The sequence below is a fragment of the Nicotiana tomentosiformis genome, chromosome 10 (genome assembly GCF_000390325.3).
Source record: "Nicotiana tomentosiformis chromosome 10, ASM39032v3, whole genome shotgun sequence".
Lineage (NCBI taxonomy): Eukaryota > Viridiplantae > Streptophyta > Magnoliopsida > Solanales > Solanaceae > Nicotiana > Nicotiana tomentosiformis.
Window position 1 is genome coordinate 3,728,604 of NC_090821.1, and position 12,936 is coordinate 3,741,539.

At 34.7% G+C, this 12,936-nt stretch overlaps 1 protein-coding gene across 1 annotated transcript; it reads left to right on the top strand.

Annotated features, from left to right (window-relative positions):
- The first annotated feature begins 5,023 nt into the window (after nt 1–5,023).
- Nucleotides 5,024–9,540, top strand: LOC104099786 (beta-galactosidase 13-like). The gene is made up of 18 exons (XM_009606890.4): nt 5,024–5,302; nt 5,394–5,489; nt 5,579–5,691; nt 5,762–5,828; nt 5,918–6,010; nt 6,131–6,274; nt 6,490–6,584; nt 6,677–6,782; nt 6,890–6,974; nt 7,090–7,208; nt 7,330–7,494; nt 7,591–7,769; nt 7,863–7,972; nt 8,082–8,191; nt 8,311–8,418; nt 8,492–8,599; nt 8,703–8,848; nt 8,941–9,540. Exons 1-18 carry the CDS (start codon nt 5,132–5,134, stop codon nt 9,413–9,415), a joined length of 2,490 nt encoding a protein of 829 aa, XP_009605185.1. The 5' UTR covers nt 5,024–5,131; the 3' UTR covers nt 9,416–9,540.
- Nucleotides 9,541–12,936: the final 3,396 nt, after the last annotated feature.

A 12,936-nucleotide genomic window follows, 5' to 3' on the forward strand; every position in this document is an offset into this window, starting at 1 on the left:
AAAAACAAAAAGAAAAATAAGTGAAAATAAAAAAAAGAAAAGTAAAATAAGTGAAAAATAAAAAAAGAAAAGTAAAAATAAAATTGGGAAATTAAAAAAATAAAAGTAAAAGAAAGTGGGGAATTTTTTTATTTTATTTTTAAAAAAATAATAATAAAATAATAATCAAATAGTCTGAGAAAAAGGGGGAGAAAAGAGAAGAAAAAAAGAGAGGAGTGAATTGAGAGAATTTTTTTCTTCTTCTACGCTAAGGGAGTTTCTACTCGTATAATTCTTTTTCCTCTTTCTTTCAAAACATCTAACCAAAAAGGAGCAGCAAAACCAACTACGAAATAACTCGAAAACAGCTTCAAAATTAGTCCAAAATCAGTTCCGAAACCATCCTTAAAGTGAGATGATGTTCGAGTTCGCCGGTTCGAGGTTTCGGCGATGTCACCTTTAAAAGCCTCCGATCTTGGTTCAGATCTCTAGCAGAAGTATTAAGTCGAACCTCTTCATTGTACTTGAATTTGAGAGCTCCCATTTTAAATGAAAATTACGGTTGATTGAGGTTCGTTCTTGCCTCTTTTGATTTATATTTTTTGGTCGATCTTTTCATTATGTTTGTTCATGAATTTCTGTTTATGTGTTTGCTTGTGGTATTTGTTGAAAAATTTTCATTGGTTCATATCCTGATTTGCAATGAGTTTTGATTGTTTTGCTGATTAAATTTTAGAGTTTATATTTGGTTAATTAGTTAATAAATTAGGCCATGTGATTTGTTTGTAAATGTGTCTTGGGCCGTGAAGATTTGGCAATTAGTTGGGATTAGTTGACATATGATAGTTTAGTTTAAGACTATAATGAAAGAGACGAATTTGGGCCTCAATAAGCTGAACTTCATCCAACCCAGTATAACAATTCTAGCCCTTTTCCTTAAATAATTGAATAAGCTAGCCCGCCTTTCCATAACTAATTTACTATATTTTTCATCAATAATTCCATAATTCTTGGACTTTCCCAATAATCTAAAATCTTAGAAAAATAATCAACTCATGAAACATTCGTAGAATACTTAGGCAGGCTTTTAATTTACTATCGTGATTGTGTACACGTTCGCGTGACATAATTATGATTCCCAAAATAAATCAAGGTACGCATTCGCGCGATTTTGGCCAAACAATCCTTAAGAATAATAAAGCGTGATTAATCGTATACACGTACGTGTGACATGATTTTAGCGCCCAAAATAAAATGGATTCACGCCATAATTTAAAAACGGTAAAAGACAAAACACACATAGGTTCTTAAACACATAATTAATAATTAAGCCAGATATGATTGAAGCGACCGTGTTAAAACTATAAAATCCGGGAATACCTAGCACCTTCTCCCGGGTTAACAGAATTTCTTACCTTGTCTTCTGAGTTCGTAGACAATAAATAAGAGTCAATTTCCTCGATTTTGGATTTTAAAATAAACCGGTGACTTGGGACACCATAACAAATATTCCAAGTGGCGACTCTAATTAAATAATCCTATTTCGAATAATGTCACTTTAATTAGAAAAACACCCCTATCCCCTCGGGAAAAAGGAGGTGTGACACTTTGTAAACCATAAACTGTGTGTTTGTGTTGACTAGAGTTAGTCAAGTGGTTAGCTTTGTAATAGAGTTATTACAAAGAGGCTTGTAATATAGTTACTATCAGCTTTTTAAAAGGCATTTCTGGGACTCGCCCGTGGCTCGCCCCTGGGCAGGGCTCTTGCAAAATGCCTCGGGGCTCATGTATGGGGCTTAGTTCTGTGAGGCTTACGCCCCAAGCACCCGACCGTGCACCCTAAACACGCCTAACGCCCACGGCTCGAGGCTCGCCTAACAGTTCTAACGCAAATCACATGTCGAATTTCGTAATTAATATCGCTGACCTTCAAAATTCTTTAATAAATTAATGATAAAAGTTCTATTCATCGATAGAAATATGAAGATTGAGCATAACTCTAATAATAAGACATAGTATTGCGAATTTATATCTTCACTTGTTATTGGTCGTGTCTTAGTTCATTTGTCCCTCTTTGTTATACACTTTTATTAATTTGATATCTTAAACTAATTTGTATTTATTCATGAAGGAGTAATATTTTAATTATCGTACTAATAAGATTTTATTAATTATTTACTTTTAGGAAGGTAAAATGTGAATTTTATCAATTTTTTAAAGAAATTGTAGGTTTTTAATTATTTGAAAGTTAAAGACGTTATATATACGTGATTTATATGCATTAGTTATACTTAAGAATCATGCTAGATATTATTTTTTTATGATTTCCTTTAATTTTTAACTTTTAATATATAATTTATATTTTTTTGTGTTATTATATTATTTTATTAATTTATAAATTAAAAATTTTAAAGATCCATGGGGCTTACGCCCCCCCCCGCTTACGCCTCGCCCCATATTAAGTTAAAACCGCCTCACGCCCCCGCATTTTAAAACATTGCTTGTAAATAGCGTATAATAGATTGTTTGACTAGTTTTTTGTGGGGATGAAGCGCGCGCGCGCGCGCGCGCACACACACACACACACACACACACACACATATATATATATATATATATATATATATATATATATATATATATATATATATTTTCCACATATTTATAGTTTTCTTCAATTTTTATGCAATTTTACCTGTTTATAAATATTTACTGTCGTTATATTATTTTATAAAATATTAAAAATTAAATACCTATGGGGCTTACGCCCCATGCCTAGGGGCTTACGCCTCGCTAAGGCATATGTAAAATGTCTCGACTTACGCTCACGCCTTTTAAAACACTGGTTACTATAAGTAGGTGGGTGATTAAGAGTTTAATTCCTAGGTTATAATAGGTTGTAATATAAAGTTGCTCAGTTAGTGAAGTTAAAATCCTACGAGTGTAGGTCGTGGTTTTTAATCCCGTGAGCTGAGAGTTTTTCACATAAATATCGTTGTGATATTTACTTACTGATGTGCTCTGTGGGAACTGATAGAGAACCAGATTCTTTATACTGTTTGATAGACTCTTAGTTTACATCAGAATGCATTCCCAAATGAATGCTTAACTCAAGAATATGACTTAGACTAGCTGCCATAGTAACTATCAAAAAGTTTTTCCAAGTTCCGGACAATTATTTCTAAGACAGGGTGTTAGAGTTGACAAATGACTCGCTATGGGTAGGGGTGGGCGTTCGGTCGGTTCGGTTCAATTTGAAAAAATTCGGTTCGGTTATTTAATTTTCGGTTTGGTAAAAGTAGTAACCGAAATCGAACTGAAATAAGTTCGGTTCAGTTCGATTTTTCAACTTCAGTTCGGTTAATTTCGAATCGATTTTCGGTTTGAACATTATCATATTGGGCTCTTTCTATGTAATAATTGGACTGACGAATTTGTTAGTTTTTTTCGAAATTTTGGACTTCTTGTATTGCTTGAATGTGATAAATCATAAATCTAATTTGTTATTTCGGGCTCTTTCTATGTAATAATCTTACTCGTAACACAATAACAAAGAACATTAGGTCATAGAGATTCAACAGAAAAGATCACTTCCGACGAGATATGCATCTTTAACGGCATGAAAATAACAAAGTCGTCGGCCAGCTGGTGATCAAACCCAGAGGCGGCGTTACGTGGTGGAGAAAGGGAGGCGAACAATGGCGTCGATAGTTGGTCGCCGGTAAGGCTGTGAGGTAAAGAGGCAGTGGCCATCTCTCAAGAAATGAGAGCTTGAGTGGATTTACAAAGGGGGAGGGGCGGTTGATCCTTGTTTCTCTAAAGAATGGGAGATAGAGATAATGTTATTAGGGTTTTTGTTGTAAAAATCTGATACAGCTGTCCAACTAAGATGTCCAATTCATTCACTTAAAATTGGGCCTAATATTATTATCTATGGGTTTAGCTTATATATAGCTTAAAGAATTCATTTGCTAATAATTCGGCTTTTCGGTTAACCGAACCAAATAAATCAATAACCGACGACCGAACTGAATAACTGAAATTTTAAAATTTTAAACTGAAACCGACCGAAAAAATCGAAACCGTAATAAAAATATTTTCGATTCGGTCTCTTTCTTCGGTTCTGACCGATATATGTCCACCCCTAACTATGGGTGGAGTCCAACAATATCAACCAAAAACTTGGGCTTAGCTTAAGAGGTTTAGTCACCAAAAATAGAAATTTGAGTAAGGTTCTACTCCTATTCTCTTTTTTATTGATATCTTTCCAAAAAAGATACTCGCCATGTGATCTATGATCCAATAGCAAAATGGGAACACATCAACATCGAAAATCTCGTATTAATCCAAGCTTTAATTAACATTTTGCACCAAAAATAATGCACTCCAATAGCGAAGGAAGTTTTGCTTGAATGAGTTGAAACTTGTTAGTTTGTCCATGTTATGAGCAAATTAAGTGGTACTAGCTTCTTACATCTTTGTAAAATCAAAAAATTCGATCTTCATTTTTAGATAATGTATCAAGATTCCAATTTTAAAGAAAAAGTACAAAGTCCATATATAAATATCCAAAAGTACATTGATAGAGCAGATACACTTATATAATAGTAGTATATATTTTCCAAGTAAAGTAGATCAATTTTGTATAAGATCACGTTTGTGCATTTCTTATATGTGTGAGTAAACAAATGCGATAGCAAATAGAAAAGGAAAACCAACTATATTAATGTACTTCAGTTTCTAACAAATTAAAGCAAGATAATATAGGAGGGAAAATAGGAAAAAATGGGGGGTTTTGAACAATTTTTCAATGACCCCCCAAGAAGTAGTTCTTCGTTAAATTACAACCATTCATCAAATGGACGTAGATTAATTGTGGATCCAAACAGAAAGAACATATGAAGAGAGAGAGGAGGGGTAGTTAGTTAGAAACTAAAAACTGAAATTAAAACAGACCATGAAAATCCAAGAATTTCTCGAAGCCTTAAACATATCCGAACATGATCATTATAAATTGGAACAAACATAAACATTACAAGAGAAATCAAGACAGCTAGTTTTTGGTGCCTCCTCCCGTATAAGGAAGAGGTGCCTTTTAGCTTTCTGTCTTCTTCTCCTTTGTTGTCCTTGCACTTTCACTCATCGTAATAATATGGCGATATCAAGTCGGTTACTGTCGTTAGCCCTTCTCTCTTTGTTGGTTTCTTCTGCAATCGGAGAAAAAACTAAAGGTGTTACCTATGATGGTCGTTCAATGATCGTCAATGGTGAAAGGGAATTGCTCTTTTCTGGTTCCATTCATTATCCTCGTATGCCTCCTGAGGTAACTTGAAAATCAATAAATATGTGTACAGATCACGTTATATTTTGAATCAACAAACTCAAGAATACTATACTGTGATGGAATGTTACAGATGTGGCCAGACATCATTAGGAAAGCTAAGGAAGGAGGTCTGAACCTTATCCAGACTTATGTCTTCTGGAATATTCACGAGCCCGTTCAAGGCCAGGTAATCAACATCAATGTGCACATTATGTTTCAATCTTGATCCTTGTGTCAAAATGGTTAAACTCTACTGTTTACCCTTTGAATTTGCAGTTCAATTTTGAAGGAAACTATGACGTGGTGAAATTCATAAAGACAATTGGTGAACAAGGCTTGTATGTAACCCTCAGGATTGGACCATATATTGAGGCTGAATGGAATCAAGGGTATATACAAATCCATCAAATTTGACCTTTCTATAACTATAGTTGCTAAATTATGACTTATTGACTACAGAGGATTCCCATACTGGCTAAGGGAGGTTCCAAATATCACATTCCGTTCTTATAACGAACCATTCATCGTACGTATATCACACTTTAATTTAAATAATTATAGACAATTAATTAACGACTCTTAATTTAATTAATTATTTATTTCTTTGTCTCGCAGCACCACATGAAAAAGTACTCAGAGATGGTCATTGATTTGATGAAAAAGGAGAAGTTGTTTGCTCCCCAAGGAGGCCCTATCATTATGGCTCAGGTATATATGTATATCAACATTGACGAAATCACCAATTCTAACAAGGAAATTTATCCAGAACTGCAACCTAAAGCAATTTTTGAACAGTATAACCATAACTAATGCGCTGATATAACACAGATCGAAAACGAGTACAACAATGTACAACTAGCTTACAGAGACAATGGCAAGAAATATGTAGAGTGGGCTGCTAACATGGCTACTGGATTATACAATGGTGTCCCTTGGATCATGTGCAAGCAAAAGGATGCTCCTGCCCAAGTGGTACGTTTATCTCTTTTTCAAATAAGCAATATACAGAACACTAAAGTAAGGGTTGAGCTGTTGAATCAGCCACTACATCATGAGGTGCTGTTCTTCCTCGGACCCTGAGTGTCCTTTTTCAAATGAGTAATAGAAAGCGACCAAACAAAATGATTCATTAAAATGTGAAAACCATACAATAATTCTTATCCATTTTACTCAATTTATTTCCACAGATCAACACTTGCAATGGAAGGCATTGTGCAGATACTTTCACAGGTCCAAATGGTCCCAATAAACCTTCTTTATGGACTGAAAATTGGACTGCCCAGTAAGTATATGAACTTTTTTTTAAAAAATAAATAATGTCTAATAAATTGTAATGTTATGTCTAAATTCTAATATTAAAAAAATGATTTGCAGATATAGGACTTTTGGAGACCCACCATCACAAAGAGCAGCAGAAGATATTGCATTTTCTGTAGCTCGTTTCTTCGCTAAGAACGGAACTCTTACAAACTATTACATGGTACATATTCTTTTTTTTTTAATTTATTTCCTCATAAACCTTAATTAGTCATATTTATCTAACTTTTAAAAATGGCTTAATTTGATTTCATTCTTGTTAATTTCCAGTACTATGGTGGAACCAACTATGGAAGAACTGGCTCTTCTTTCGTGACAACTCGTTATTACGACGAAGCTCCCCTTGATGAATTTGGTTAGTGTTACAATTAAATTTTAGTATTATTTAAGTTTTACGTATTGACAATTTAAAAAATACAGAATAAAAATCTTTCGTTACACTTATAGATATTTTTATTATATATTTTCAGGTTTGTATAGGGAACCAAAATGGAGTCACTTGAGAGACTTGCACAGGGCTTTGAGGCTATCAAGAAGGGCTCTCCTTTGGGGAACTCCCTCTGTACAAAAGATTAACCAAAACCTTGAGGTAATTAATTAAAAGCATTTGCATTTTAAATTTACCCTAAAAGAAATCTTTTACATACTAAGAAATTTTGTTCAAAACTGATTAAAATCTCATTAATTACTTCTTAAACATTATTTTACAGATTACAGTTTATGAGAAGCCCGGAAGTGATTGTGCTGCCTTTTTAACCAACAACCACACAACTTTACCTGCCACAATTAAGTTTAGGGGTAAAGAATATTACCTACCTGAGAAATCCGTTAGCATTCTCCCTGATTGCAAGACTGTTGTCTACAACACTCAAACGGTAAATATTACATAGAAGAAAAAAGTAGATTATACTGAGATTTCAATCTGAAAATAACATTGAAAATTCATTTTTTTTTTGTCTAATGGAAAACAGATTGTCTCCCAACACAATTCAAGGAATTTCCTTCCATCAGAGAAAGCAAAGAATCTTAAATGGGAAATGTACCAAGAAAAAGTCCCAACCATAAGTGATTTGCCACTTAAGAACAGGGAACCTTTGGAACTCTATAGTTTGACAAAGGATACCTCAGACTATGCTTGGTACAGTACAAGGTAATTATAATTAAAGTTCATTGTTTGTCTTTTTTTTAATCTTAATTAATCAAATTGAGTATACTCTAATATTGAAATTGTTATCATAAACAGCATCAACTTTGATCGCCATGACTTGCCCATGAGACCTGACATCCTCCCCGTCCTGCAAATCGCAAGTATGGGACATGCATTGTCTGCGTTTGTTAATGGCGAATTTGTTGGTAAGTTTATCCTTGATATTGGAACGAGTTTAAGTTTTACATACTGACCATATTATTGCATGCCATAACATGTTAAATGGCACTGATAATATAAAAATTCTTTACTCAGGGTTTGGACATGGTAACAACATCGAGAAGAGCTTTGTTTTTCAGAAACCTGTCATCTTGAAACCTGGAACTAACACCATCTCAATTTTGGCCGAGACAGTTGGCTTCCCTGTATGTGTTTCAATTGTTTTGAAAAGAAGTTATTATGCAAAAGATTTAAGCTATAATAACTGCCTGTCTTAATTTAGACAGTTAGTAAAGTTTAACCTATTATTATATTTATAATGCAGAATAGTGGAGCCTACATGGAAAAGAGGTTTGCTGGACCTAGAGGTGTAACTGTTCAAGGTTTGATGTCTGGAACCCTCGATATAACCCTAAACAACTGGGGACATGAGGTAAACATACATAATGATATTCAATTATTTGATCTTTCACAAAAAAATGTATAACATGATCAACTAATAACAGGTTGGTGTATTTGGAGAAAAAGAACAATTATTTACTGAAGAGGGTGCAAAGAAAGTAAAATGGACTCCTGTAAATGGTCCTACCAAAGGAGCTGTTACTTGGTATAAGGTAAGCACTGAAGTCAAGCAATATTCTTTATTTTTTAGGTTATTAATCTCACGAAGTAGTTATTCTTTATCTAAAAATTCATTTTCTTTTGGGATATATGCAGACCTACTTTGATGCCCCAGAAGGTAACAACCCAGTGGCCTTGAAAATGGACAAAATGCAAAAGGGTATGATGTGGGTGAATGGTAATAGCCTTGGTCGTTATTGGTCATCTTTCCTCTCCCCTCTTGGACAGCCCACTCAGTATGAGTAAGTATAACATAATGTGTTTTTCCCAAAAAAAAAAAAAAAAAAAAAAACAAAGATAGTACCCTATAACATTTTTACGAATGATATTTCAGGTATCATATTCCAAGAGCTTTCTTGAAACCAAAGAACAATCTCCTGGTCATCTTTGAGGAAACCGGTGGTCTCCCTGAAACCATTGAAGTCCAAACAGTAAACAGAGACACAATCTGCAGTATCATTACCGAATACCATCCTCCTCATGTCAAATCATGGGGAAAATCCGGTACTGATTTCGTCGCGATCGTAGAAGATCTCAAGTCAGGAGCACACTTAACTTGCCCTGATAACAAAATTATTGAAAAAGTTGAGTTTGCTAGTTATGGTAATCCAGATGGTGCATGTGGAAACTTGTACAATGGAAATTGCACTTCTATCAATAGTCTCAAAGTTGCAGAAAGACATTGCTTAGGCAAAAATACATGTACAATTCCAATTGAGAGACAAGTATATGACGAGCCGAGCAACGACCCATGCCCTAACATTTTCAAGACATTGGCTGTTCAAATGAAGTGTGGGAACAAGAATTAGGGCTATTAGGCTGAAACTAATTTGGCTATAACATATTTTAAATGTATATAGTAGACTTTATGCCTTGTATTCACACCTTCAATTCGTTTTTTATTACTTCAAATAAAAGCACAATATTTCACCCATATTTAGTCTTTGATTATTTATATTCCCTGCTTACAGTAAGGAATTGAATAAAACTCACATTGTGGAAGCAAATTTTCTTGGTGGCTTCTCTATATATATGAAGATGTTGGCAGTTTTTTGTAAGTTGAATAACTCGATCAATTTTCTACTAGATGTTACATCCTTAAATAAATTAATTCATTTTTAATAGATTGATATTGACCAACTTTCATTGTATTAATTTGATTTGATCCGTCTGCACCGACCCAATTAAATTATATTGGTAATTCTTTACACTATCAGAATATATAACTTAAATATTTTTTTATAACCTCACATAGTTTGTATATTTTCTGCAAAAGAAAAATGATGATGGCAAGTTGTTGGCAATATTTATGGACTTCTTTTAGGTCATACCAAGGAAAAATAAAGAAAAGGAATGTGTCCAAATTGAGTTAAATACAACGAATTGTGTCCAAATGGTCTTTAAACAGAAACATCTATATTACAGAAGAAACAATTTTCCATTTTTATGTGTAAGTGTATGTGTGTGTATATATATATATATGTTCGCTAACATTGAAAATTGAATGTTATATATAACTCAACTTTTTGGTGGAATGGTGCTATTTAAATGTGTAGCTCACTATCAAGTCTTTCTTTTATACTCCAAGCAAATAATTAGGAGGAGATAGTGGATTTTACTCTTTAATTTGGAAATCGAACACTTATTACAAGGTAGAAATCGGTTAAAGCTTGATCCAACCATATGATAGTTGAGTTGATGTTAACTACGCTTTTTTATCGTGCTTAGTCTAATAGCACTACGAGTTACATAATATTTTCGGATTCAACAAGTGAATTTAGCTTAAGGCGCAGGATTAATCCCAAGGTAGTAAATGTTTAGTATTCACCAGTCAATGTGATTTAATATTTTAAAATGCCGTACATTCCCAGTTATGATAAATTTAACGTTTACTTTTTGTCGAAAGTGCAACGGCAGGTATGAAATGAAGGACGAACTTCACTCGTTTCAGGCTCAAGCTTAGATAGAAGATTCCAATGAGTCAATTAGTTCATTAATGTAGTTGAATGGAACAACAGTCGGGTTACACGTTTTACTGTACCGAGATGTGAGGTGCAGGTGGTGATGATCACCCTGGAGTACGCACTAGCGCCCTTAATAGGCACTTCAAAAACCGCTCACTCTCCTGAAAATCCGGGTCAGTCGTACCTCTATTTATCCAGCCGGAGGTATGGATAACTATCCGACGAACAGATTTTAACCTTTGAGAAAGAGAAGAAAAGAAAAGAGGAAAGTCTAGCTAGGAACGACTTTGTTTCCCATATATAAAATAGTGCAACCATTTGAGCCTTAGTTCTATAATTATTTGTTTGTTTATATTTACGTAAGATTGTCCTATAAGAGAATACTCTGTTGGCTTTGTTTATCTAACATAACACTAGTTATATGATCCTATTATCCATTTCACTCTATTTAAGCTGTGTTTATCCCAACAAATTCAGTATTCAATAGATTGAACTTATCATAATTAAACTATTTTGTCCTAAGAGGTTCTTTGGAGATGCTTGAAGGTAAAAGGTGTTCCGGTAGCATACATTAGTGTGATTAACGACATGTATGATGGAGCCAAGACTCGGGTTAGGACAGTAGGAGGAGACTCGGAGCATTTTCCGGTGATTATGGGGTACACCAAGGATCTACGCTCATCCCTTTCTTATTTGCACTGACGATGGACGCACTGACACACCATATTCAAGGGGAGGTACCATGGTGTATGTTATTTGCTGATGATATAGTTCTGATTAACATTACGACCGACTATTCAACAGCTCTTTCTCTCTCTCTACAATTGTGAACAGTGACAACTTTACCTAAGAAAGGAGCTCCCGCTCCATGGAACCTCCGGCGACAGCTCCGCTAGAGCTCAATACCAGCTGAGGCCTCCACCCACACGGAAGGACTTCTCCAAAAAACTAGCTATGCTACTGCAATTACGATCCCTATCAAACCTAATTCTGCGATTTGACAAGGAGACCCCTCGGTCCAAGCTCGGATCACCACCCACAATGGAATGCCTGATGTGATCTTCAAATCCAAGGAATACTATGGAGTCATGACAGAGGAATGTCGTCTGACAGTAGTAGGCAGATTCTTGAGGGTGAGACCACAAATTGATCGTATTAGAGCTGCCTTCGCCGAACAAATTCCTCTTAAAGGTATTGCTAAGATAGGAGCTTACGATAATCGAAATGTCTTTATAGATCTTATTAATGAAGAAGACTTTGACATCGTCCGTTTTAAAAGAGTAATTGCAATTGATGGAATGCAAATGTGGTTGTCTAAATGGTCTCCAGATTGGAAACCGGAAACAGATAGCCCCATTGTACCAGTATGGGTACTTCTGCCCGAACTTCGATTCTGTCACGACCCGAAATTCCCATCTTCGGACCGTGATGGTGTCTAACATTTTACTTGCTAGGCAAGCCAACGTTAGAATAACATTATTTATTTTAAAATAATTTTTTTAAAATTTATTAATAACAAAGAAACAAATGCGGAATTAAAGTCTGAAATGTAGTGAATAATCCATAAAAAAATAACGGTGTCTAAATACCATCCTAGAATTGGTGTCACAAGTGCACGAGCTTCTAGAATAATACAAGTAAAAGTCTAAATAAAATAAAGCTGTTTGAAAATAAATACACAGCTAAAGTAAAGTAGACGGGGACTTCAGAACTGCGAACACCGTGCAGTTATACCTCAGGTCTCCTCTGAGTAGCTAAAATCCGAGCAAGTCTATGGTACGCCACTGGGACCAACTCTGAAATCTGCACAATAAGTGCAGAGTGTAGTATCAGTACAACCGACCCCATGTACTGGTAAGTACTGGGCCTAACCTCGACGAAGTAGTGACGAGGCTAAGGCGGTTCACTTACATTAACCTGTACGCAATATTAGTAACAACAACAAATAATAGAAATAAATAAGGTAACTCATTTATAATAATTGAAGCCAACTCAGCAGTCATAATCCATTATTATTTCAACCAATTTCTGTTATAGCGTGCAAACCACTTCCATAATATATTCATTTTCAATCCTCTCATATAATTATTTTTAATCAAGTATATATTAACTTTTAAATAAGTCTATTGCAGCGTGCAATCTGATCCTCCAAATATTGCCTTTTCATAAATCTGTTGCGGCGTGCAACCCGATCCTCAAATATGGACTTTTTAATAAGTCTGTTGCAGCGTGCAACCCGATCCCCCAATATATACATTTACCAATTCAATTCTATTGCGACGTGCAACCTGCTCCTCCAATATATTCATTTATCAATTCTTATAGAAGAAATTTCCCCAATAAATGCAATAATTAATATAAAATTA